At 39.2% G+C, this 27158-nt stretch overlaps 1 protein-coding gene across 6 annotated transcripts in view; it reads right to left on the minus strand.

Moving 5' to 3' along the window:
- The window catches only part of LOC146507873 (CUB and sushi domain-containing protein 3-like), a 147736-nt gene that overhangs the window by 98174 nt on the left and 22404 nt on the right, over nucleotides 1–27158 (minus strand). For all 6 annotated transcript variants that reach the window (XR_014876682.1, XR_014876681.1, XM_085176331.1 and 3 more), the window contains 9 exons: nucleotides 25970–26126; nucleotides 23809–24000; nucleotides 22181–22307; nucleotides 20886–21088; nucleotides 15894–16085; nucleotides 14490–14628; nucleotides 12978–13165; nucleotides 12468–12662; nucleotides 9446–9562 (listed from right to left, as the gene is read on the minus strand). Coding sequence is in view for 4 of the 6 variants with exons in the window: in XM_085176331.1 (XP_085032457.1) it covers nucleotides 9446–9562; nucleotides 12468–12662; nucleotides 12978–13165; nucleotides 14490–14628; nucleotides 15894–16085; nucleotides 20886–21088; nucleotides 22181–22307; nucleotides 23809–24000; nucleotides 25970–26126 (1510 nt within the window). In the remaining 2 variants the exon portion in view is untranslated. The remainder of the gene's footprint in view (nucleotides 1–9445; nucleotides 9563–12467; nucleotides 12663–12977; nucleotides 13166–14489; nucleotides 14629–15893; nucleotides 16086–20885; nucleotides 21089–22180; nucleotides 22308–23808; nucleotides 24001–25969; nucleotides 26127–27158) is intronic.

Consider the following 27158-nt stretch of genomic DNA (forward strand, 5'->3'; position numbering starts at 1 on the left):
AAATAAATAATAAAGTGCAAATAAAGTGTTACTGGATTCTGTCCATTTCAGGTCTGAGTCAAATTAAAAGCAAAAACATATTTTGAGGCCTCTTTAGATTCACCCTTTTTAAAAAATTGTTATGTGTGTGCATCTAAATCACAATCTTTGAAATTTGAGAGGTCACATCTAAAAAAACACTATTGTTGGTTAGAAGTTAAAACTGTGGGAAACAATTCAGTTCGATTCAAATCAAGCTGCTTTCTATTGCAAAGTAAAGACCTACAATATTAGAGACATACAACAATCAGATGACTTCCTATGAGCAAGCACTTGGTGACAGTGGGAAGGAAAAAATCCCTTTAAAGAGGAAGAAACCTCTTAAACCCAGAACCAGGTTCAAGAAGAGGCAGCCATCTGCTGCGACCAGTTGGAGGTGAGGGGAAGAAGACAGGACAAAAGACAGAGTGTGAAAATAATTATTAATAATAACTAATGCTCAGTAGTAGAGTGGTGTATAAACACTAGGGCTGCCACAATTAGTCGACTAGTCACGATTATGTCGACTATCAAAATCGTCGATGACTGATTTAATAGTCGACGCGTCGTTTGAAGCTTTGTAAGATCACAAAAGACACAGGAATAAGTAGTAGGATTTAAGAGTGTAATAACGGACTGAAACAGAAGATGGCAGCACTGCATGTACAAGGATGCCAGCTGCCGTTAAACCCCGAAGAAGAAGAAGCTGTGTCCCAGAATTCATAGCGCAGCCCAGCACAGTTTCCAACAATGGTGGCAGCTAGTTAGTTTTAATGTTACTCTTATTATTCTTTCTGGGTCACAAAATAAACGTTTAACATATTTTCAGGCGAGAATGTAACTGTGTAAACCTCAAATATCTGCTCAGTTTATCAAGACACCACATATTTTCAAAAGCACTCCAACGTTTTCGGAGACGTCTGTTACCCACTAGTTCGATAGCTAGCCGGGGTTCAAGGCTCACTAATCATTTTCAAACCCACCACTGTCCTTCGCTACTCAGGTTAAACATATATAAGTCACTTAGATAACTTAAAAATGTTATTGTTTGGCTTTTTTTAGTATTTTTTTTTTTTGTTCCTGAGTAAATCGGTTTGGCTGGGATTAAAGTTATAGTTTTTACACAGCTGAATAAATGTCAAGCAGACAACTGATTATCAGAAGTGTGAGATGCTCGAGAATATACTCCAGTGTTATATTTTAGATAGCAAGGAGTTTATTAAACTTCACCGAAACAATCTGCAAATTTCATTAAAATTTAATAAACTATCATCTTGTCTTTATTTTTAGTTAGCACATACCTTAAACACTTAAAGCTGTAAGCTAATGATAGTTATATGAGAGCAGATGCATGCTGGTGCAATAAGCTGTACGTTTTATGTCCAATGGATGCATGATCTGATTAGTCGGTTAATCGCAAAAATAATCGGTAACTAGTCGACTGTCAAAATAATAGTTTGTTGCAGCCCTAATAAACACAAATGGTGAAAAGAGGTGAGCAAAGAAATGATGAGTGCATCATGGGAAGCTCTCAGCAGCCTAGCCCTATTGCAGTACAATTGAGGAAAGGTTCAGGGTCCCCTGGTCCAGCCCAGATCATAAGCACTATCAAGTTTCAAGCGTAATCTTAAAAAAAGAGATGGTGTACGTTGTGTACAGAATCCATACTGGGAGCCGGTTCCACAGAAGTGGGACCTGAAAGCTGAAGAACAGAAGTCGCAGCAGATGGCCCCGCCCCTCCCTGAGCCTGATTCTGCCGGAGGTTTCTTCCTGTTAAAAGGGAGTTTTTTCTTCCCACTGTCGCCAAAGTGCTTGCTCATAGGGAGTCATTTGATTGTTGGGTTTTCTCTGTATGTATTATTGTAGGGTCTACCTTACAATATAAAGCGCGACTGTTGTTGTGACTTGGCGCTATATAAATAAATTGTACTGAATTCAGGTAAAGAGGTAAACCATTTGAGGACCATGCTCTTCTAAGAAACTGCTCATGACATCATCATAATTTAAATGGAACGAAACACAGCCACCTTTTCCCCCCACACCCACTGGATTGGCCTTAAGGCAAAGTATGCAAAAAGCCCAAATAAGGCGCTAAATATACTAACAGCACAAGCAGTCGTGAAAGGTAAGAAAAATGGAAGCATATGTTTGTCCTTCTGGAAATGAATTATGGAAGAGCTACCTGTCACCTTTGTTTTATGGTAGCGCAGGCCTTCTGAGATTCTGAGCTATGACAGCATACACAAGCCTCATTTACAGAAACCAAAGGGATTATATGACAGCATCGACACATATATTTTTAATGACCCATTATCACAGCGAAATTGCATCAGCTCTTTTGGCAGGGTGTACGTGGCTGTACCTTGGCACAATCTGTATGCGGCCCATTAGGCTTTTATCTTGGGTAAAAACTCCGTTTGGTGCATTGAAAACTGTAACTTTTGGTTACTTAAGAGAGAAAGAAAACTGTAAGTGGCCTGTGGCTTCTTTTTACTTCCTGCTTTAACTGTACTGATACTTTTTTCTTTGCTTGGGTTTTTATTAGTGTTTGTACTTGCTGACTAAAACTGGTTTATACGGCATTCATTAATGGGGTTTTAAAGGGTAACACAAGCCAGTACAATGACAAAGTGAGCACCCAGAATCTCTGCAATCTTGAAGTCTTTGAAATCAGTCAGTGTCGTCATTCAAGACTGTGTCTTACACACATCAAAAACCACACGCTCTACCATGAAAGATCTCCAACTCAAGGCAGAGCCAAAACAAATTCACAGTTTATATTAGGTTGAGGGAAGTGTATGGTGTAAGCTGATGGAGACAGACAAGGTAATGATTTTGTTGTGTAGCATGTAGCAAGTCATGTGTTGGGGTGGCTCGAGGCAGAATCTTACACTTCAGCAAACATCACTGATGAGTCAACAATCAGCCCCCGGGGTCTACACTTTATGATCGCTCTGAGCAGTACTCTGTTCCTCTCGCCCTATTCTTCCCATTCTCTGTCTCGCTTATTATAACCCCCTCATTTATTATCACTCTCGCCATCTAACTTTCTCTCAGACTTTGACATTCAACAAAGTTCGATGTGCCTCTCTCTCATAGTTAGACCTTTTACCTCTTGAAGTCTCGACAGTCTCTCTCTCTCATGCTGATTCTGTCCGTCTTGTTAGAGCCCAGATTTATTACAGCAATCTGCCAGTGCTCCTGTCTCGCCTACTAACACATACAATGGCAAACATCATGCATATGTTGTTGTTACCATTATATGGATACATACACTGAAGCTATAAAGGGCCTCGGGCGGATAATAAGAGATGAATTAATGTTGTCTCTACGCAATGAAATTCACCATTAACTCCACACGAGAGACCTTGGACCGAGAATGTACCTTGGGATCAAATGGACCATTTGAAAAGTTAACCACAGGTTAAAAAAAATATGTATATAGACATATATGATATGCTTCATAATCTTGTTAAAATCTTGTTAAAATTAGGTCTAAGGCTGGACCTGGAGAACATAAGTTGAAACCACTGCATTGTGTTGCTCTAATAGTCAGGCTACAAATGGCTTTTGATGTCATTTTTAATGAGCTTAAAATTCACAGTTTATTTTCAATGTACTGATCTGAGAGTCATATCTCAAAACAAAGAAAAACCTGCAAAAGAAAAACACCCAGAAATGCCACAGAGGGTCTTAATTGGAAGAGTTTGGATCACCTCTGAAGCCATCAACATTTGGGAAGAGGGTTGTAATGAACAAGCAGATCCTTTAGGCTAAACAAAACAGACTGGGGAAAAAAAACACAAAAACCCCCACAACGAGACCAGAAGCACAGTTTGGAACTTTTTATCCCTTCCAAAAAACAAACAAATATCCAGTTTTTCCCTCTGTGAACCCCCGCAAACAATGAGGTTATCCCACATGTCTGTTTTAGGCAGGAACATACAACATCCTGTCGGAAGTATAGGACAAAAAGTTAGCCGTTGAACTCGGCGTAAACAAGAGCAAATGCCTGTAGGCAGTGTATATCTTTATGTTTCCAAGCAGTGCCCAAGGCAAAGGTTGAGTGCCATGAATAATTCACGCCTTTACAAAAAGAAACAGAGTTATTGTTTGAAGTATGACTACAACCATTATTTCTGACAGAATAATTAAATATTAAAGGGCAAGACAGATGCACATTGGACCTTAATGACATTTGAATGAGGCAAAGTAAAATAAGCCACGCACAAAATATGAGTGGTGAGATACCAAGAAATGATGGCTCACCAGTGACTGCAAAGCCTCCTGCTTCTTGTTGACTATACACGCACCATGGTTTAAGCACTGGTGTCTACTGTCAGCTATTATTTTTATGATTATCAGTGTGGAGACAGTACGTACATATGAGCCTATACATGTGTACACGGGCTAAGAGTGGTGACGAGGTTTATAAATACGAACGGTCTACTTTAATACCAGCAAGTCCTTTGCAAGACAGCAATAATTTGCATGATAGAGACAGTGCTTCAGGGAGAATTGTTCAAGATCACATAGTGGCGCATAGTTATTATAAATAAATGTTTATGTGCATACATTATATCATATCAGATGTAAAACACGACAAGCAAAATGCTGTCCAAACCTACAAACAGTAAGGATACATCAAGGAAGGTATGCACCGATCTATTCATTCAATGAGACAAAAGCACAACAGCCTGGGTAGAGTACAGTTAATCTATACAAATTCTACTATGGTTATGTAAAAAACAAAATATCTGCCAACATCCCATTCATGTATAAACAAGATATCGCAAGCTTTTGCACCGACCACCTGTGACAGAATCACACACTTTAAAACTGCGCTTTTAGGGAAACTAACAACAAAAAAGGAAACCCATCATCATCAGTAGTAATACTTTTTGCATTCATGCAGCAATCTGGATATCATTTTATATCAGGTTAAACAAAGTGTGAATTCTTCACTAAAAAAAGAAGAAATAAGAGTGCTTCTGCTTCTATCTAATCACTCTTTTAGACAGTTTCCTTTGGTGCTTCAGGTCTAACTTCCAGGTGCCTAAGCAACAAGACAGTTGAAGGTGGGGGAAAAGAAATCAATAGCTGACTCGCTCTGTCACAAATGTAGCAAAGCTAAACTGAAAAAGTGATTTATCTTTTCTTTTTCGCTGAGAATGTACAGTGAAAACCTTTATTTTCTCACATGAAGAACATTTTCCCATCCTGTTTGCTGTACACTCATATCAAAAACAATCACATACTCAGTCCACCATTGCTCTTTAAGTCAATATACAATATAGGTTAACAATAAAATGAAACATGTGAGTGTCACTTATCTTTTTTTCTTTCAACAGTACTTTCATTCTGAAAACCAACAGCTCATGGCTCATTGCAATCTTGGCTAGCATTGGCTATACACAAACACTGTATTGCCACTTAGTTAATCAAATATTCTATTAATAATCAGGAAAAAATGAAATGGTCCAATTCATCTTAAATGCAGTGCTTCCAACTCCAAATCTGTTCAGATTTCTGAGGACTCTCACTAACATACTGTACTTATATATAGAATTTCAAACATTCACATACACTGCATGATATGGATATCTATATTTAGGTCTGTGTAAACCCTTGTGGCTACACTGTGACAGCAAAAGACATATATGCACATAACATTCCAGTTCTCCAACACAGGTGTAAATCCCTCTGGTCACCGGGTCGGAGTGAGGAGATGATTTTCCACTGACCTTTTCCTGCAGCTCCAGCCAGGTTCACACAATGTCTGAAAGGCTTATGGTATGCCATCGGTCATATGAGGGACACACTAAGACACACGTTTGACACTCTACCCTAGGCGCTTACAAATTTCAATTACCTGTATACTAGACACTGAAATGTGATTTGTGTTATCACACTGCCCAAAGGATAGACTCAGCTGCCAAGCTACTACAGAGAGAAAACAGAATTTGTCTTCTTATTGTTTTATCTGGAGGGCAAAAACACTAAAAATGCTGGACGCTTTGTTCAGTAACATTAAACCCAAAAAAAATAAAAATTCTTTTCATTTATGTGTTTTACTTAATTCATGTGCACTGGTTTCATATCAGCTCAGCAAAGTAAAGTATGCATGTCTCAGCTTGTTTTCATGCACTGATGTTAGTTCCCAACTCTGTTTCAATGTGCATGTGTTTGTGTGTTTGCACTTGTTAGCCTTACTCGATTCACAGCCCATGGCATGTCCCAAAAGCACTCAGCCAAGAGGAGACACCTTCATTTTTTTTAATTCATTCATAATATTAAATCACAATGCAGTAAAAATTACGAAAATAATATCACGATTTGAGAATTCTACAGTTTGATGCTGGTGGCTTGGGGGATGTCATTTGATGTTCTGGCTTTAGATTCACAATTTACAAGGTACTACCAAAACAAGAGCCATGTGCTGTCACGGGTGTATTATAGCTAGTGAAACATTTTCAGCCTGCTCTACTCAAGCTGCGAATCCCATTTCCTGCAGCCTCACCACAGCAGTCACTCCCTGGAACAAATGCATAAGCCCAGGTGGGAATGTTGCTTGGCGATTTCTACACTCCATTAAGCATTTGCTCCCAGTTTAAGCAAATGCTGCATTTTAATGCAGTGTTTATTTACAAAAGTTTTGTGGTTCCCTGGACTCCATGAGCAGCGGGAGATGGCAACAAAGGATGTAAACTGTCGGACCGGATCATCGCACAGGGGATTAATCTGTGTTTCTAAAGCACGGGGCTTTACAGAATAAAAACATCTGCCTACATTTCAGCTCTTCATTATGACTAACATGAAATATTGAGTAGAAATGCATCAAGGTCTTCTAGAGATCTTTACTGAATTATGTATACACAGGAGTCCGTGGATAAACTGAGCACCGGAGAATTTGCTTGCGCCGTCTTTTCCCCACAGCCCCTCGCTGCATGACCTTCCTCTCCATTACCTACACTATGGAGCATTTTTCACGTCAACACAATAAATTTTTGTTTGCCCTGATCTTGTTCTGCTTTTACGCCTCTTACTGGAACCAAATTCCTGCCATTCTTTACGCTACATTTCAGCTCATACACAAGAGCAGAGTAGTGGTATGGAACCAACATCTGTATGTATCGATTCAATCAGATTTCCTCCAACACATACTTGCAATTGGCTTCAATATTTATTGCTCAGCCATTTGCGTGATTCATTTTTATATATGGGGAAGTCTACACAGTCCTACCCAGCAGCAAACATGCGTGCCAGTGGCCGAAAGCATCAAAGTACCACTCTAAATTGAAAATGCATGCAGCGCAAATTAAGCTCAACAGGAAAAAGAGTAATTCAAGTTTGAGCATTGTGTTTGGTGACCACATTTTACAGAAAGCTTCAGTTTCTTCACAGGCTATCTTCCATGCTCATGTTGGAGCAAATATTCACAGAAAACAGATTATTATCTGTCAGCCTCTTCTTTTTTCTTCTTGGAAGAAAAATATTTCTGGCTGCCACCACACATCAGCTATAAACAGCATTTTAGCAGGCAATAAGCAGTGTTGGGTAAGTTACTTTAAATTAGTAACTTAGTTACATTACTAGTTACTTCTATCAAAAGTAACTCAGTTACTTCAAGTTACTCGTTACTTTCAAAGTAACTAGTTACTAGGGAAAGTAACTTTGGTTTTACTCAGAATTCTTTTGTTAATGTGTTGCTTCCATAACTTTGCCAGTCTTCTAGCTTGCTTACTTGCCACAAGTGCACTGTGCCACCTACCAATAGAAAGGAAAAGATAATGTGCATATTTCCACGAGAGAAATCCCACGCCTGGACCGTCATTGACTGCTGCCATGATTCTAGCCTACGTCACAGCGTCATGTGCGCCTTTTACATCCAACACAAAAACTGCAGTCGTGGTGCTTTGATTGTACTCAGAACTCGGAAATTCTGCCTTCCGAATAGGAAGATGTAGGTAACACCAGACTGCAGATGAGCTGCATACAGGGCTGGACTGGGACAAAAAATCGGCCCGGGCATTTTGACTAGAGACCGGCCCGCCATTATAGGAAAAATCATAAAGCCTTTGAATGAAAACAAACGCTGTTGTGACAGTGATGTACACTGTTTTGATGGTATATATGCATCAATCTATCAATCGTTTGTTGTAAGATTCAGATAATTATTTTTTAAAAGCGAGACATTTTAAATGAGAATAAGAAAGAAAAGTATTTCTTTGTGCCCACCTCTCCCTGTTAATGCCCTACCTGGCCCCCCTGGCAAAACTTTGCATCTTCAGGTGCAGATCGCACCTGCACAGTTACCAGCTGTCAGCTACCTAAAAAAGGATCCTGGGGTTATTTGTCTCTCAGAAACAGTTCATAACTTCCTTTCAACTCATTTATGTCACCTAAAAGGTAAACCTGTTTCTCCATCACCTGTTCAGCTCTGATGATTCAGTAAGGACATCTCCTGGTTTCATCTTCATGTTTCCCTCTCACCAGATAACCAAACCGACATCATGACCAGCAGCTTTTTTGCAGCTGTGGCTCCAGCAAACATCAGCTGATACTAGAAATTAACATTAAATAAATTCTAACAACAGCTGATCAAGCTTAAACGTGCTGCTGTTGTTTAACGCGACATCGGCTGGTTTCCTCTTTGTGGCGCAAAGTGGGCGATAAACAAACAAGAGAGCCGATTAGCTGATCATTGATCACTTTTCATGATTGAAGTAGAAACGGGAGAGGGAGGGGAATGAAAGAAGAAGAGGCAGCTGTGCAGTAAAGAAACAGAATAACTCCAGCTTTGTGTCTTTTTTCATTGTAGCTGAAGTCCGGGACAAACTGTTCCTTTTCACCTCAATAAGAAACGCGTAATATTTTCTCTGAATACTAGACGGGACGGTTGGCAACTCTAATAACTTATGAACAAAATAAAGTTCAACATCATTAACTTCATAGCACCCACACAGCTGTATAGAAACTCCGTCATGCTAGCTAGTACGCAGTACGGAAAAAGTCAGAATAACGAAAATAAACTCCACCTAAACTTGGTTTATATCTGACCCAGATAGACTGCAGGTCATAACTTCTTACCTGAAGTTCACACTTGGACCGGCGGCTGCCTCGGGTCTCTTTTCCTTCTGCGTCCCCTTTCCCTCATCCACCTGCTGCCTCCACCACTTGCTAATGTTACAGAATCTATGGAAGCTCCGCGATAGCCACCACACGAAGTAACGAGTAACGAGCCTATCTAAATCCCAGTAACGACTAACGCGTTCCTGATTTTGGCATAATAACTAGTTACCGTGCTCGTTACCACAATAATAACGTAGTTACTGTAACGCGTTACTTAATAACGCATTAGTCCCAACACTGGCAATAAGTAACAGCTTTTTTGCAGTTCCATGAAAATAATACTTAAAATGCTTACCAAAGTCCCCAGGGACAAAGATGTCATAGACACAGGTCTGCCCTATGGTGTAATTATGCGGGTAGTTTGGGGACAGCACAGTTCCCTCTGAACCTGTGAAGTGACCTCCGCAGGGAGCTGTGGAGACAGCAAGGCAAGCAGCAGGGAAGCTCAGTTAACAAATATGAGGCAACCAGCTAAAAATACCTGGAGGAAGAAGGCATTAAAATAAAATTAGTGCATCTATTGAAGGGTAAGCAGCTAAAAATAACACACACACAAAAAAACAACAACAAAATTTAAAAGTTGCAGACAAATATAAATTTGTCCAGCAAATAAAAAATAATTTGACATTTGAGAGACATTTTGGACACATCTTCAAAAAGAAAAGGGAGCCGTAAACGCGGAAAAGAAAAGCCCTGAGATGTGCTTAGAAAGAGCTAATGGGCGAGACAACCTGCAAGGAAAAAAACGTTTTGCCTTTAAAATACAGAAAAACACCATCAATCACGGGAACACAAAAGCACAACATTCCCACATGCCTGTGACTTTAATCATCCCATACGGCTCAGCACCCTGTTTTGAAAGATTCAGATTCAATGACTCAGCTAAAGTTGGTCTTTCATCAGACATCCAGCGATTTTTGAAGGTGCTTCATTATCATGTATAATCCTAATTGATTACATTTTCCTATCACTAACCTTTACAAAGTATATCCATTAATTTTAATATCTGCTAATACAGCGTGTGGCTAAAGCTAGACTAAGGTCTCTTGCATTTAATTGTCATTAAACACATACTCGGATGCGTCTATCTCTCAAAACTTTCCTGCTACTGTCAGCAGATATTCAGCCGGTGATATTCAGTAGGCTTGTTAATATTAGTGCAGTCTGTCTTGCAGCTGCGTCGCATCTCATAGTCTGATCTTAAGCTGTTGATAATGTACCTAATTAGCTAAGAGTCGCTCGAATGCATTTACCTCAGACCTCACGGACCGAGCCATCAAGTGGGAGAGCCTCGACTGTAAACAAACACACAGTCATTTGTATTAGGGAAGCTGTCACCAGCTGCTCTGAACCCCCCTATGGCCCACACTGTGCACATGTCACTGCTGTTCCATCGAGCAGCACATGAGAAGTGAGCAGAGGTGTTAATGCAGAAGAATGGATCAGCGATTTATCCGCATTTGGTTGCTGAAGAAGCAAGAGGCATGTAATCAAACACATGTGACACGGGCACGCGAGGCTCTAATTCAAGCTGATTTGTCAGACAGAATGGGAGACATGGTGCTGTGGTGGGGGAGGAATCTGAGAATGCTACTAGTGGGAAGGAAAGCAAACTGCGCTGTCAATCTCGAGTAGGAAAGAGCGGCACCAAGGAAAGCAAGGGATTCTCAAGATATGCTTTAACGGTTTCTGTCTGACAGCTGAGTGCAGTGCTGCACAGAGGAGAGGGCAGGCTGCAAAACCACTCATTTTATGTTTTGTAAAAGGCTGATAGTTAAGAAAAAAGCTAAATGCTTCAGAGAAAAAAGCGAGTTATTACCTCATATGATTACATAAATGGTGATTTAAGAACTCAGTGCATGAAAAAATGATTTTTAAGAATGCTTGGATTGTCTTCAAAGTACGCACACAGCAAAATCTTCATATGATTTACTGCATTTAGCAGTAAATCATGTTATATTGTTACAACACTCCATCAATACAAACAGGATCACAGGATCGCAGGTTTAAGGAACCGGCTTCAAATATTAAATTTTTGAATCATTTTTCAATCATTAGATTTAGAATTTGAATCATATTGACCCTTTCCTTTATTCTACTTTGCTTACACACACAGGGGAGAGAATGGAGCAAATTGTAGCATAATAAAACAAATCTACTATACTGAAAGTACAAGAATAATCTGAAAAGTATGATACCACTAGCCAAGAAGCCCACAGGATGCCCTTAAGTTTGGGTAAGAATCACAGTTATACTCTATACTAAATATTAGTTGCTGACCTGAGTGACCTTGACTAAAAGTCCTGCTGTCTATAGTACAATTTAACAACCGAAAACACAGTGAGCCATTATAGACTTGTTTAACGTAAACAGAGTGTACAGCTTGCTAAATAACATAAAGGAACAGTAGCTGGCCATATGTTGAGGCAGCTGAAGCCATTACATTTAGCCTTGAGACGGTTCAGTCATCAGTTCAGATGCATTTTCAAAGTGAAAACACTTAACAGAGAGCTGTTGATGGACTCTTTAGTAAAATACATAACCCCAGGGCTGCTAAGTGAAGTTACAGAGGTGTCAACTGTAAAAGCAATGAACAGCTCCCTGGCGTGAGGCTGGGTGCTCCCTACTGCAGTAAATGAGCGCTGAATTCTAATTTAACCTTGATAGATTTAAGACTATGACAAATATTAAAACGATTACGGCGAAGAGAAGAAATTGGATATCTCACTCCTTGCATCTTTTTGCATTTCTTATCACACTGTAGATTTACCTTAAATTCAAATCAGTAGTGGTAAATGGTTTGTTATGAATATTGCTATTCACCATGAAATGCTGAACCTACAGAAAACCAACAACAATAAAACGACGCATTTGCAAACGAACGTTATGTTCACTAGTTTATTACATGTGCTAGTTTATTACATCATATTATAGCTGAATGCAATTTGCCATTTGGGAGTGTCATTTAAATCCAGAAGACACAAATACCATGCAGGGCAGAGTACTGTGTGGATCTGGAATTGGACACTATGCTTTGACTCACTCATGATATGCAGTAGTTTGCCCTCCATAATCCCAGTTCACGAGTGCTGCACTACAGTTGCACCCATTATATTTTTGTCTTTATTAATTGAGTGACCAGAATGTGCTATGTTCTACATGTGCATCAAGCAGACAGCAGCGTGCGCCACATTTCAGCTCTTTTTTTAAACACAGCGCTCTCCTGGTATCACACTGTATCAAATATTGACCAAACAGCTGGCGTGCAGTTTTCTGCTTCTAAGGCCTTCTGTTATTGCCGAGGTGTTGCCTCTTACCTTGACAACTTGGTTTAGCTCTGTCCCACTCGGGTCTCTTGCTGTTGCCCATGACACACGTCAGTGTCGAGTAGCCCTGCAGCAGGTAGCCAGCCTCGCAATGAAATGTCACCATAGATCCCAGCTTGTAGTCAGTACCCATTCTAGTGCCATTCATCACATTCCCGGGATCAAAACACGCCTCCCGCAGTTTAGCTGCCAATCAAAAAAAACAAAGCTTTTACAACAGTGACAACTGCCTAAAATGAGAGGGATTTGTTAAATGCATTAAGCGTCACACAGATTGCAAGTTTCTGCTTAAATTAACAGCACTGTGGTATTAAAAACATTAATTAAGATTGTAAATTTGTGGCAATAGAGGAGGCTGGGTCTTAGGCTAATCTCCAAGTAGCTGTGTGTAGTGTTGTATTCAAAAGACAAGATGTGTATCAAAGGAAATCCCCTGCTGAACTACATAAACATATTCAGTGGAAATGCTTAAAGAAGCGCATGCCCAAGCCTTTAGAGTACCTTTGTATTCCAAATGAAAGCCAGTGTAGCTCACAGAGCCGTCGCTACGAAATGCCAAGTACATGAAGTTGGAAGTGCTCTCAATCTTCTCAGGAAGTTTACTGTCTTGGAAGCTGCCAATCAGATGGGCGCTGCTGTCTGGCCCATCGTAGATGTACAAGAAATCATAGTTTGGCTCAATACTGAAGCTGTGACAAGCAAAAGAAAGAAACAAATGAAAGATAAAACAGTTATTGTTTTGCCAAGCCTTAACCACCAGATTGTACAGATTGAGAGATTTAGAATGCAATTGGGTCTCAAAATGAAAGTGTGCACTGCAATGCTAGAAGTGAGTCATGCCAAGCGATTTGTTTTGCATCTCCAGACAAAGAGATAAAAAAAAGATATCTCCCCCAAGAGGTGAGAAGAGATTAAATTGCTGTGACACTGCAGTGGCACAAAATCTTCCCAGACGGCGACGGCAATGCAGTGTGAAAAGATCGTTTCATATTGTAGCGCTGTATATCAAATCACATGCTGCAGTCAGAGAGAGAGGGGAGCATTTGTTTTCAAAATAATGAGCGCAGTTTATGACGAAAATGTAAATAGCTTGGAGATAATTGCATTTGAGTTGGATCAAGGCAACTCCAATTTAAAATCATAACCCCATCCTTTCATTTGGCAATTCCCAAGAGTCAGAGAGAGAGAGAGAACGGCATTGTGCTAACTCTATTAGGCGTTTGTTTTGAAAGACAAAGCTGAAGAAGAAACATGGCGAGTTCTCCGCCTTCACCGCGAAGTGTGCGGAAGTACAGAAAGAGCAGTGTACCTTTTGTTCCTTTCCAGGCTTTCGCAAAAAGTACTCGACAGTCAAAAGAAGACTGCCCAAGAAAACTTGCCTCGGGCGCATCTGTGGCTTTGCTTTGCAGATATTGGTGCTGCATGCTTAGATTGCAATTAATAATGCAAAGCACACAGTCGGACTATCTTTCAGCATATTTAACGAATATGCACTCCTATCACAATTCTGCGATATAGTATTCACCCACAAACCATGTTTCCCCACATTTGAGCAAAGCAGGCTGAAATACTGCTCCTTCTAAGTGTCTGTAAAGGCACCGCTGCTTTCTCCCTATCTCCCAACACACCTTGGCTCAAACTTAGGTCTTCTGCTTAACACACATGGTCAACTGTGCTTAATGCTGTGATGCTATTGCAGGTTCCACTGCAGAAAACAAGCAATTCCATTGCACAGTCTGATCCACTGCACATCCACTGAGAACTGAGTCCATTCTGTTTCAGGCAGGTTACAAAAAAATACCACAGGTTTAGGGAAAGATTCAGCTTGTAAGCTATTGGCCCATGTGCTTAAGGGACAACACTATTTTTCTTTATCTATTGGCCTTCTCACATCCTGCAAATACGTCAAGTCCTCACATTTCTTTTGACTAAATACTTAATATAAGTGAAAAGTCCACACGTGTGAATAATACATCAACGCATGTGGTTTAGGTTCTGGTGTTGTCGAATTACCTGATGAAAGCCAGGGAGATGACATAGTCAGAGTGAACTGCGATAAGCCAGTCACAGTCTTTGCTGTGTGGGTAGGGATGGGGGTAGTTGGGAGAAAGGATGAATCCTGAAGACCCTGTCACATTCCCACCACAAGGAGCTTGAGAGATAAAAAGGAGGAAGAGATGAATGAGAAAAAAAAGCTGTGAACACATAAGTAGTCTTTAAACGTGCTGCAAATGTCTTTAGCTAAATTCAGCTTGATACATGTAAGGCATGTACACTTATGGGTCGTTAAATTTAACTGGCTATTTCTATAACCTTTGTAAATCGCCATCAGCCGGTGGTGCAGTAACAAAGATTAGGGCATTAGAAAGGCCACTGTTTTCCCCCCTTTGCATTATAACACCGTGATACGCCTGACAATTGAGCTGATTCATTTCAATACGGTGTGCTTTTACAACACAATGCAATGCAGCATCTATGAAGTGTGTATTTTTCAGATATAAATGACTGAAAAAACAGTATGTATCCCTTACAAGACTTTATTCCATATGTTATCGTGTTAATTATTTAATCCGCCTTCATTGCTCCTTAATCTCCCTGGGTCTATGTGAACGCGTCAAGTATCAATGTAGCAAATCAATCTGAAAGTCAACAGACTCAGTAGCATGGCTATGTTTGTGACTATTTCAATGTCATTTTTACTACCTCGGGCACTCCCCACTCCCCATAATTCTTTGCGCGTCTGTCAACTGTTGATTTTGATGAATAAACTAACAACTGTCACAGCACAATGAAGCAGTGTTTGTAACACGGCGGTGACTGTGCTGTTTTTATTAGGCATGGTGACACTTTATTAGCACATGAACAGCTGACATTTACATCAAGTTTTCAGTCACACAGAGATGCTTCTGGTGTCAGTGGATTATGCCAAATTGTGTGATCTTGTAATTGCGCTCCAAGACTTGCAAACGCCTAGGTCTTTCATGACCAGAAAAAGAGTCTGTTAGACCAGTTGGCAGCAACTCAAGAACATTTAGGTTTCTTTGGACCTACTTAGTGTAATTATTTCTAATTGCATTGTTAGGTAATTAGCCGTTAAGCTCCAATAAGACACTGTTTTGGGAGACCATACACTACTCAGTCTTTTAACCAACAACAGAAGTGGATTTGTCCACATAAGAGCTGGCAACAGCTCAAACATATCTGAATAGTGTTGTTTATTCTACACACACTTTTAAGACATGAGTGAGAGAGAATTATAGTCTCATCTGCAGTCAGTTAATAGACAAACTCTTTGCTCTACGTCTTCCTCTCCACATCTCTTTTTCCCTCTGATCCCCTACACTTCCCTGCGCAACTTCTTTCTTCAATCTCCTCCACACTACCTCCCTTCTCTCTTTAAATCTTTCTCTCTCTCACCAATGCAGCTTGGAGGGCTGGGTTGCCAGTAGTATCTATTTTCCACTTGGATGCAGGTGATTCTGCTCTCTCCCTGCAATTCATATCCCGGATCACAGGAGAAGGTCACAGAGTCACCCGGCTCCCGCCCTTCTCCGTTGCGACTGCCATTCATGGGAATACCTGGATCTCTGCAGGCTGTTGCAAGCGAACCTGAAGGGCAAACGCATACGTGTGATTCACAGACACACAGCAAAAGCAGCTGGGGTCCGACGTAAAATGCACAGGAAAGAATGCACAAGAGTTTCCATGTAGGGTTATGTTTAAACTGCAGCTCAGAGTTACAGCACAGAGCTGATCACAGCTCATATCAGTCCTGCCATGTTTTCCTAATCTGTTTCTCTAAAACACAGCTGTGCAGCAGCCAAAGGCTTTGATAATGTTCTGGTAAATTCTGCTGGATTTCGCAAATATCCAGCATAACAGACTCTCAAAATAGACTCAAGACTAGTTTAGTTTATTGAACTTCTCTGTTGTTGTTGTTGTTGCTGTTTTTCCTAAATCAAACGTATCCAACGGCTCATCAAATTAAATATGTAAAACACAGAAATTTGATCTAAAAGGGCAATGTCTATTATATAGCATTCAATGTGATTAATATTTCATACTGTCACATACAGTAAAGTGAAACAAAGCTTTTACGAGTCCTCTGAAAATTAAGTACACCCTACATTCAATAGCTTGTAGAAACAGCTTTAGGAGATTTTCTTATTTAACCACTAGTGTAGATATATTTATATTTATAGATACATATATATTTAGTAATCTTTTCTCTTTTACCATGTCTCTCTAATATTTTGCTCCTTACTATTTTTCTATTTTTTTATTTTATTTTATTTTATTATATTTTATTATATTTTCTCCTACTGTATCATGCTGCTGAGGGACTGCTGCTCGTCAAACACATTTCATTGCAATGTTGACCCTGTGCTAACTTGCATATGACAAATAAAACTGAAAACTGAAAAACAGGAGAAATTACTGGAAGAAATCATTTTCTTCAATCATTCTCATGACTGACTCACTGACTGCAAAGTGCCCAGGTCCCATGGCTGCAAAAAAAGCCCAAATCATCATCATCCTTCCACCTCCGTGCTTTAGTTGTCATGATCCACGATGATGTGTGAAGTGTTTGTTTATACGTGTGCCTCCTCCCATTAGAGTGTGAAGCTCTCTCTCCAAAGTGTGTGTACGTATATATGTGTATGTGTTTGCTCCTGACTGCTGGTTTGAAGAAGTTCCTGTGTGCGGATTGGATCCGCAGACAGCATCCTCTGAACCTCTAGTTGACAGCCAACCAATTCCTCTCCTTGCCTTCTTTGTGTTTAAAAAACAGTGAGCAGTTAGTTTGCTAGCTGCATTGACTGTTTGTGTGAAAAGCCCGAGTAGACGCTGATAATAAATCTTGAGAGCTGAATTATACTTATGATATAAGCAGGTTTAGCTAACAGCTGGTAGTCTGTTAACCTTGAGATGAGGGAAACTCATCTCTGTTCCAGAAAGGCAGTTAACTTAAACTCTGAGTCAGTTACCAGGGTAACACACTGCAAAATTAACCCAGTAACTTGCAGGTTTTGTTCCCCGAAACCCCATTCATGTCCTCATTTATAAAGTTGCTAGTAGACCGTGTAATAGAGATAATTAATTTGCATTGAACAACAATTAGGTCGAATTGTTATCAGCTGAGAATAAAATCTATAGTCTCCATCTTTCTAACACTGTGACTCTGTGGACAGTAATGCAGTTGTCAAGCTGTCAGCCAGCTTCCCCACACTGAAAACATTTAGTGCACCTCACTGCAGTAATCACTGTTTAAATCAAACCTGTCTGTATAAAGGTTTGGACATATACAACACTGATCAATAATCAGTCATTTGTCATGTTGTAATCAGTCAAATTAATGGAAAAATGTCTGTCATGGATGGGCAGAGGCCCCCCACAATAATCAGACCCAAACAATATAACCCCCCTAATAAAATTATGAATTATCTTGCATAAATAGGGAGTTGATTTTCTTTACTCATTTCAGGTATTAACAGCAAAGAACTTTTTTTACCCAGATTTATTTATTTATTTAGACAAAGATCTTGACACCCCCCCAAAAGTTCAGCACAAAGTTACGCCGATATAGATGGGATCCAGGAGATGATGTGAATAAGTGAATAAAGCTGGTTCTGAAATTACTTTAGGCTTCTAAAACTCAGCTAAATGTATTTTAAAATGAGTTTTTAAAGCAGCTGCAGACAGCTGATCGTGTTTTGAAAATTTCATGTTAAACTTTTTTCACAAATTGAAATTCATTCATTAGATGATATCAAGCAACATTTTGAAAGGTTCAGCATCTGAAATTCAGACTATGACACATATTTTCAGCTACAAAAAACCCTAAATCAGTCTCAGTGGGTTGACCCAGAACCCGTTTTGCCTGAAGCTGTCATAGGCTCCGTAATGGATCAGTAAACCATGTCCACTCGCACAGCAGGATGGTTTAAAAAAGAAGATCAGGATCAAGGATCCCAAATGAATCTGGCCTAGATCCAATTTGGATCCAATCATCTCCCAACTCATTGTGTCCATTTTGGATTCGTAGTGGCTTATTTTGTCCCAACATCTGTATTTATAATGGCTCATCCACTAAAAACAATTCTGAAATATTTTAACCCTGTAAAAGCTTCAATTTCAATTTCTTATCTTTACAGTAAATCCACTAAACACTCAGAAAGCTCTCTTGTATTTTTTTGAGTTGATATAAAATTACTATTCACAGAAACTGAGTAAAATGTTTGCTGGTTAAACTGGTTCCCAGTTTAACCAGCAAACAGAAGAGCTTGCTGCAAATGTCATCACACATTTTTATCCACTAATAATAAAAATCTTTAATTTAAAATTTATGTTATTGCATCCCATCAGTACATTAAATTTATACTAAATAATTACTGAAAAAATTAAGATAAAACTGCAGCAAAAAAATGTTTTTATTGAACTAAAAAAAACTGACTCCAGAGCAGATCCTCCCAGGCTCTGTTGCTATCTGAGTAACTAATATCACAGGTCCATCAGTGAACTATCTGATATGTTTCTTCAGACTTTTAGCGTCAGTTTCTGTCAGCAACATTTTATCAGGTTACAGTTTCCAGCTTTATCTAATGAAAATTCAAGGATGGTAAATGATGACAAATGATGAAAAAATACTAATCTTAAAAAAAAGATGACGGAGTGGTTCAAGGTGATTTTCTTTCCTCTTGTTTTTTTAAGATAAATATCATGTTCAGCACTGACATGCTTCATATTCCTTAGTCCACTGAAATGAAATTGATTCTCTGTGCTTTATTTACCCGTTGCCATGGTGAACTTTGGTATCAGAGCTCCACTGATGATGGCCTTCGTTCTTTACTCACGCACAAGCTTAACTTAAGGTGAACAAACACAGAGTTGATTAAACTAAATCTGATTAGCTGTTCTGGAACCAAAAGCTCAGAGTTGCTGATCACACAGTTACTCAGCTCAGAGTTTGTTTTTAAACGCAGAGTTCGATGAACCTGCTTCCTGGAATAGAGCCCTGGGTTGTTAGCTAAAAGCATAAACAGTCTTTGTAAATTGTAAACTGTAAATAATTATACACATATGCACACAGTGAGCAGTTCAGTAGGAGTGAGAATCTCTTTCTGTTGAAATCCTTTTTTTCTTGTTTATTGCTTAGGAGTACAGGTTAAAGAATTGTCGACTGTTTGCCTTTTATTTTGTTTTAGGGAACATTAGGAACAATAAGAAACTTCTGTTAGTCATTTTGGCAATGCTTACCTCTGAAGTGAATAAACTGCTGCTCAACATCTTGAATTGTTATGTGCTGCAGGCTTTTTCTTGGGAGTGGTAGAGTCTCATGTTAGCTGCATGTTAGATGTCTAGTTTACCCCTAGGATGGGGACCTAACGAGCTTCAACCAAATGTGTTGCTGTGCATTATAGACAAGCATCTCTACTTTTAGTCTCATCTGTCCAGCTGTGCTGCCATGTTGCAGGATGCTTTCTGCTTGAAATAAGCCACGCTTGTTCAATGTTTCTCTAATTGTACTATGATGAACATGCTAACTGATGCCTGTATAGTCTGAGACATAGCAAATTAAATCAAAATCCAATATAAAAAAATCTTCCACGGTATTTTTATGGGTTAGATTTTGTTCTTCATCTTAGTGCCTGGTGGAAACTCTCACTACCACATTAATTTGATAGTGGGAGTGATTTCTTGCTTACATTTTTATTTAAGGTAATATATTCTTAATGAAATCCTACATGACTATTGTTCCCATCATCCCTTCCCTATTACTCGCATTCAGTTCTGAAAACCACCAGCCTGAGGCAAGCAGCGTATTTAAGTACAGCTTGTCTGCAGAATCAGTTCCATTTTGCAGCGCAGTGCAGTGAATCCCATATAATTGATTTTTGTATTAGGCTGCCTGTATGCTAAAGAAAACAAAAACATTACAAGCTCATCATATTTGGCATGCATGTTGTTTCATTTTCAGTTTGCTTCCAGATGCTTAGTTTTGAAAGTAGTCATCAGCAAAGCAAATGCATTATGTCACAGCAGCAAATACTGCATAGCAGACAGTCAGCAGTGAAGTGTAACATATCAGAGGCTCTCACTGCTCATCAAGACATTATTACAAATTATTCTGAGAGATCCATAAGACACAAATGGAAAAGAACAATATTTGGGAATCTATTAGAAGTCAACAGAGAAAGAGGTTTCAGCATACTCCTTTCATGCACTGCATTTGTGTGATGATCCTTATACAGATCTGCTCAGCAAGACATTAGGCAGCGGTAAACAACATACTTGTACATTGAATTAATCACACTATTCTCAACTCTTTGCAGAAACTGTTATTGAGATCAAGCAAAAAAACAATATATACTACCACATAGCTATGTAGCTCGCAGGATATACACTCACTTGAGAAGTCAATGGCAAAGCCAGACTTGGTGATGTAAAAATCAGTCTCAAACTGAATGGTGACGATGTTGAGAGTCGAGTGGATTCCTTCAGGCAGCAGTGAGCCACTAACTTCCTTCAGAGACATTTCATTCTCAGGAGGCCCATCCCAAACCTTCAGGATGTCATGGGATGCCTCTGTGTCGAATGCAAGAAACTGGAGGCTGAAAGAGGTGAACACAAAAGATTGTTGGCATAGTTTGGTTTTAGTTCACTGCAAGTCTCTATGGCTGACCAATATGCAAACTCTCTATTAGCTTACATATGGTTAGAATGAGTTAACATTAAATAAATTCTCATATTCTCTTTTTGTACTGACGTAAATGAAGTTTGCATTCATCGTACACTGCAAATACAATGAAAACCCCTCAAGCTGGGGCACCAAATAGGTGTTGAACTTAGCAAGATTCAATTAATTCTAGAAACAATGTCCCTTTGCTTTTGGGCATTTTAGCTGAGATTTGCTATCATCAATCAACTTCTTCTAAAGTCAGAATTACACTATGAGACCACAGACTTATCTGCAATCTCATCAAGAGATGGCCCGAAGCAGCTCATCTCACAGAGAATGTGTGGTTGACTTTATGAAATCATATCATGTTTACTTCGACCTCTAAGCCCAAATCAGTTTTATTTCACAGTAATAGTGGGAGCTCTCAGCCAAAACAAAAGAAGAAAAAAAAAAGCTTCCATGTCCCAGTAATATTCCTCTGGGTGCTGTCACAGTGTCTACAAAGTCCCTCACACAATCATTGTTAATGGAGCTGCTGCAGGCCGTTTTTCTTGATGACATCTAACTTGAGAGGCGAATTCTTCATGTTCAAAATCTTAACTGCACATTACAACATCTCATGCAAACATTTTACAGATGTTTTCATCTTTAAGTCCTTTGAAGTCAGGGCAAGTTATCTGACCTCCATTAATTTATGATGCATTAAATCATCTCTCCGCAGTTTAGTTCTAGGCAATTTCCTTGTATATATTTAAACTGCTGTTAAAATCCTTCTAACATTAACACACATATAGTAGACTGGATGCTCTGCTTAGTTCATTTTAAATCATCATTTCTCTTTCACCATCCATTTCATGAATAATTTGCATATTTCGACAAATTCCTGCACATCTTAATTAACAACAACTCGAAAATTATTAATACAAACGTTATTAATCATGTAGCACAATATAAAGAAAATTAACAAAATTACATTTATCCTAAATATGCAGTACATGCATGTATATGTAGGCATCGGAGTTACCTGACGATGTTGCCAGAATTGACCTCAATTGTCCAGGTACATCTCAGGTTGTTGTCATAGGGGAAGGGATAGCCAGGAGAAAGGATACGCCCAGTAGACTCACCCTTAAAACTGCCACCACACTCCGCTGCATGCGCACACACACAAACACACACAAACACACACAGAAATATTGAAGCACAAATACAAAACTTGCACAATACAAAATCAAGATTCTTCCACAGACCAAAAAATGTGCATAAGTTAAACACAAACACACACAAACACACACACACACACACACACACCAACTAACAAACAAAACAGATGACAGCTCACTGCAGCTCTGAGGGTACAATGTGCAAAAATTTAAGCTTAGACACAGCGAACAATCCTAACAGGTAATGAGACTGCGGCTTCCTGTCTAAGCAGAGAAACTCAGAGATACAAAACATGTTTGCTTCCTAACGATTCATTCATTTGGTTAAAAAGACTATAGAGGCCAGGCTATACACTGCAGGAATGACACTGCTACAAACGTTAATAAATGAACGGATATCTTATCATCCAATCTACTTCCTTGGTTATTGTCTTGCTATCTATATTACATAATAAACGCCACTTAATTAATAGGAAAATTGCATTAGATCACTACATTGGTGGGCTATAATCAGTATCATTATGCCGGGCAGATGTAAAAGACCTTGATGGCAATGAGGATGTGGCTCTGGAGAAATGAATGGAAATGCCATTTCACCTCAGCTCACAAATACAAAGCTAACTATTAATATTGATCACTCAGTGACACGGCACTGTTATCCAGTTAATCAGTACATCTATTTATTTACTCATTGCGGTTGTATTAGACATATCACAATGGCATAAAGAAGAAATGCTCCAGCAGTGGAAAGCATTGGCATTAAAAGTGCAATTCTGCACACGTCCGGAATTTGTAAATCATCTTTTACCCTAATCCATCACCGCTAGACATCAAGGAACAGACACTGCTTCACAACACCTTCCAGACTCGAGCAGCGTGCAGGTAATAGCTTTATCATTTCTCTATCTTTCCGTCTCAGCATGTTCTGAATATGAAAGTACAGCCAGGACTGTGTTTTATGTCCAAGTCTCAATATGACACAAAAAGATACGATAATTATTCCTTTACTTGTAGAAAAACGCAGATTAATTGCTGGGGGATTAAAACATTTGAATCAAACATTGGACGAAAGGGGTACGGCAACACAGCGAAAGCTCAATAGCAATCCTATACACTATAACACTATAGTGTTCGTAATCATTTCATACAGCCAGTTCTGCATCCAAAACACACGCACAGATCCATTATTCACAAGAAAACATCAAAGCCATTTAAATTCTCTTACCAAATGACAAGCGGCGTATTTTCTTTCAGCAAAGTTCAATTAAGAACAAATCATGTTGGGATAAATCCTTTGGTTTAACACCTAGCTGAGCAGTGGCTGTTCTGAATAATAATAAAAGCTACAAACAGTGGGGTCTCCATCGTCTGGACTATGGCACATAGAATGGAGACCCCACTGTTTGTAGCTTTTATTATTATTATCTTATTATCTATAACTAGACAGACAGAACAGGAAAATATTCAGCACTCAGGCAAAAAGGATTACCTATACATGAAGGAAGAGGGTTGTCCCACGCTCTTCTTTCACCAGTCATGCACTTTAGCATGCCAAAGCCGTGCAAAGTGTAACCTTGGTCACAGCCAAACGTGATGGCACCTCCAGCAAAGTGACCCTGGTCACTGATTTTGAAGCCAAACTGTGGCACACCTGGATCGTCACAGTGGGACAGCTCAAAACCTAGACAAGAAAGAAGAAGAATGGCATAGGGTGATGATAAGAACCAACACATGAATGTAACACAGTAGTATGTAACAAAGTCTACTGTCATTCGATGAACCAGTACTCATTTATCTATACTCTAAAGAGGTATGGATTTAGCTTTGAGTATCGATTTCCCGTTGGGCACAGATGAGGGTTCATAGTCCCATTATACTACCAGCAATAAAAGATTTCCTTTGGACAGAGACCCTAATTAGGCATTCGTAATTAAATGTTCAATTGAGTGTGGATATTTGCTATGACTGAGAAACAGCCCATCCACTTGGAACGCTTGGGGAGAGGAAATTAAGCAAGCCACAAACAAGAAAATGTGATAAATCTTTAGCTCAGCATGCTTGAATATGGCCTTCATATGTTGTTCCTCTCTTTTAGGTACTAAAGTGTTCTGCTATGCAGCAAGAGTGGCCGCACATAAACCCAGCAGTGCTGATTTATGGTCTCGTCTCACAGCGAGGTCCGTGCCCATGCCAGATGTTATGGTAGTATTACAAGTGTCATGCCCGGTATAAATCTCCAGCAGTTACCGCTCACATTTAGGAAATTACCTCAGCACTTTTGGAAGGAGTCATGAAAACATGATAAGATTTCATGTTCTGACAAGATTTAAACTGACCATATCCCACCTTCCCCTTGCCCCCTTGCTGCTCATACATCACTCAGTTCTCCTTACATTAAAAAAAAGCCCTTTTCATTTTGGCTCAAATGATTGCACTTGAGAGATACAGCTTACATTGTGCCATTTACCTTGTGTGCATCCATGGATAAGAAAAAATATCACAAACGAAATCCAATTATGTGATAATTAATTATGGGGTATTCTGTAACTCAAAAGGAAGCCTGTAATCAAGCCATTTCTTCACAACTAATTTAGATACAGATGGCAATTTATTTTGCTGTTGCAAATGAACCCACATTCCTGATTAATGTACATTTTCTTTTCATTTTTGCAGATCTGTCAGGCTCCGAATCCTCAAACCCTTCACAACTAATGCCAAACTGAATCTTACAGCAAAACTGTTAAAACGTTTCTCTTATATCTATTACCAGTTGTACCTTGCACATTTGGCGCCATTATCATAGAGTGAAAGCTGAAGACATAGGGACTGTGAGTTATCAAAAAAAAAAAAAAACCTTTTCATTATTATTATTTTCAAACTATTCAAAAGTTTAAAACTGATCAAAAGTGAAAACCAGAACTTCATCCTAACTACTCTCTTGAATTCTACATTAGAAACCTTACTGGTAGACCAAAAGATTTCAGAGATCTCAATGAGCACACAATTGCAGGTGAAAGACAAAAACACTTTAAATTGGATGGCAAAATGCAGTGTCGCCAAAACATTCTCTCTTCACAGTAATAAATTAGAAAGGGTTAGCAACAACACACAGTCAGCAAGCCAATTAGGGGGGAGAGAAAACCCCATCTATTATTGCCCCCCTTACAGCAATGACTGAAACTTTTAATGCGCACATGCACTTGTGGATTTGTACACACACACCCTATGCAGTGCATGCAAATACAAACTGGCAACACACACAAACCGCAAACAGCAGCATAGTGACTTCAAACAGTCCTAACAATAATTCACCTGCTTTAACAAGGTACAGTTAGGCAAGCAAGGACGCTAATTGCAGAAGTGGAGAGCAAAATAAAAGAGAGAAAGAGGACTCACATGGAGAGAGACAGAGGTTGAGAAAGGACAGAAAGAAAAAAGCCAATTTTCCTGCTGGAGTGGAGCAGAAACACCATGCTGTGTTTAATGGATACCCTGACAGTGAAAGACACAGCGAAGCGGGGTGAGGGTCAATTAAAATTTTCTTTCAAATTCTGCTACTTCAAATGCCTGGCTCCCGAAGTGAGGCTAAATTCACTCATTTGGAAAAGCTTTAGGGCCCTCCTCCCCCAGGGAAATGAAATGTGACTTACTGTGGTATATGAGCCGGAAACCTGCAGCCGTCTTCTCGTGGTCAGAGTAGAACTCAAGCCACAGATAGTTGGAAGTGCTGGTAAGGGACAGACCTTGCATCAGCGTGCTCGTGTATGTGCCAAGCAGTGCCGCTGCCCCATCTTTACCGTCATACAGCTAATCGGAGACAGAAAGGAACACGAGGGAGTGTTTTGTTGCTTTGATTAAGAATTAAAAATTAATACTGAAGTAAGACAGCAACGATTAAAAAGAAGCTATTAGTGTCATATATCCGATTTTATATGACATCTCTATTGCCAAGCCAATGTCCTAAATAAAATGAGATAATGAAGAAAGGAGCATCCATAATGCATTCCATTGATCTGAGAGTATATCTGTAGAGCTTAGCTAACAAGGCTCGGGACAGATGGTCTGGAAGAATAACTTGTCTTTTTAATTAATACCCTTAAAAAGTAGAAATATTTTAACAAATATTCACCAAATATTAAATGTTCTTTATTAATTAACTACTTATTTTCAGGCTAAGGCAGGCAGTTGACTCTTTCCACTGCTTTTCAAGGCTCTTAGAAACATGAGTTTGAAATTGAATCTTTCTTTGATGTTGTGTTTATTTACTTGTTTATTATTTTGTGAAAGAATGATTTTAAGTAGAAGCATGCTTCCCTGACTGATATCTGTGAAACAATAAAAAATGAAAAACAAAAGGCTCTGTGTTTTTTCCTTTGAAACGCTACAGAAGGACTCTGTTTTTGTTTTTCCATTTCTTAAAGGTAATCTACCTCTCTGAAGATGTCTTTCCACTTTTGAGATATTCCTGAGATGACTGAGTACAAGAGACTATACAGCTGCATTACTAGATGGATACAGATACTAGTCCACAGTGCTTTGGACTAATAACAAAACATCTGCATCTAAAAACTATATATAAATAAATAGTGCACTCCAGCCGTGAGGTGGGAACAACACAGCTACTTTCATTACATATGTGATGCTTATCAAATCTGTTAAAAATGCCCATGAGAAAATGCTGCTGATGCTGTCACGTGACCTTCAGACGTCTAAGACAAAACAATTCTGCATTTTTCCCCATGCAATCCTTTTTTTTTTGCAAATAATAAAAAGTATCAAGACCTTGCTTGCATACTTGAACATCAATTTTAAAAATGACACAACACTGAAGTTGCTTAT

Source organism: Neolamprologus multifasciatus, chromosome 11 (genome assembly GCF_963576455.1).
Source record: "Neolamprologus multifasciatus chromosome 11, fNeoMul1.2, whole genome shotgun sequence".
NCBI classification, from domain to species: domain Eukaryota; kingdom Metazoa; phylum Chordata; class Actinopteri; order Cichliformes; family Cichlidae; genus Neolamprologus; species Neolamprologus multifasciatus.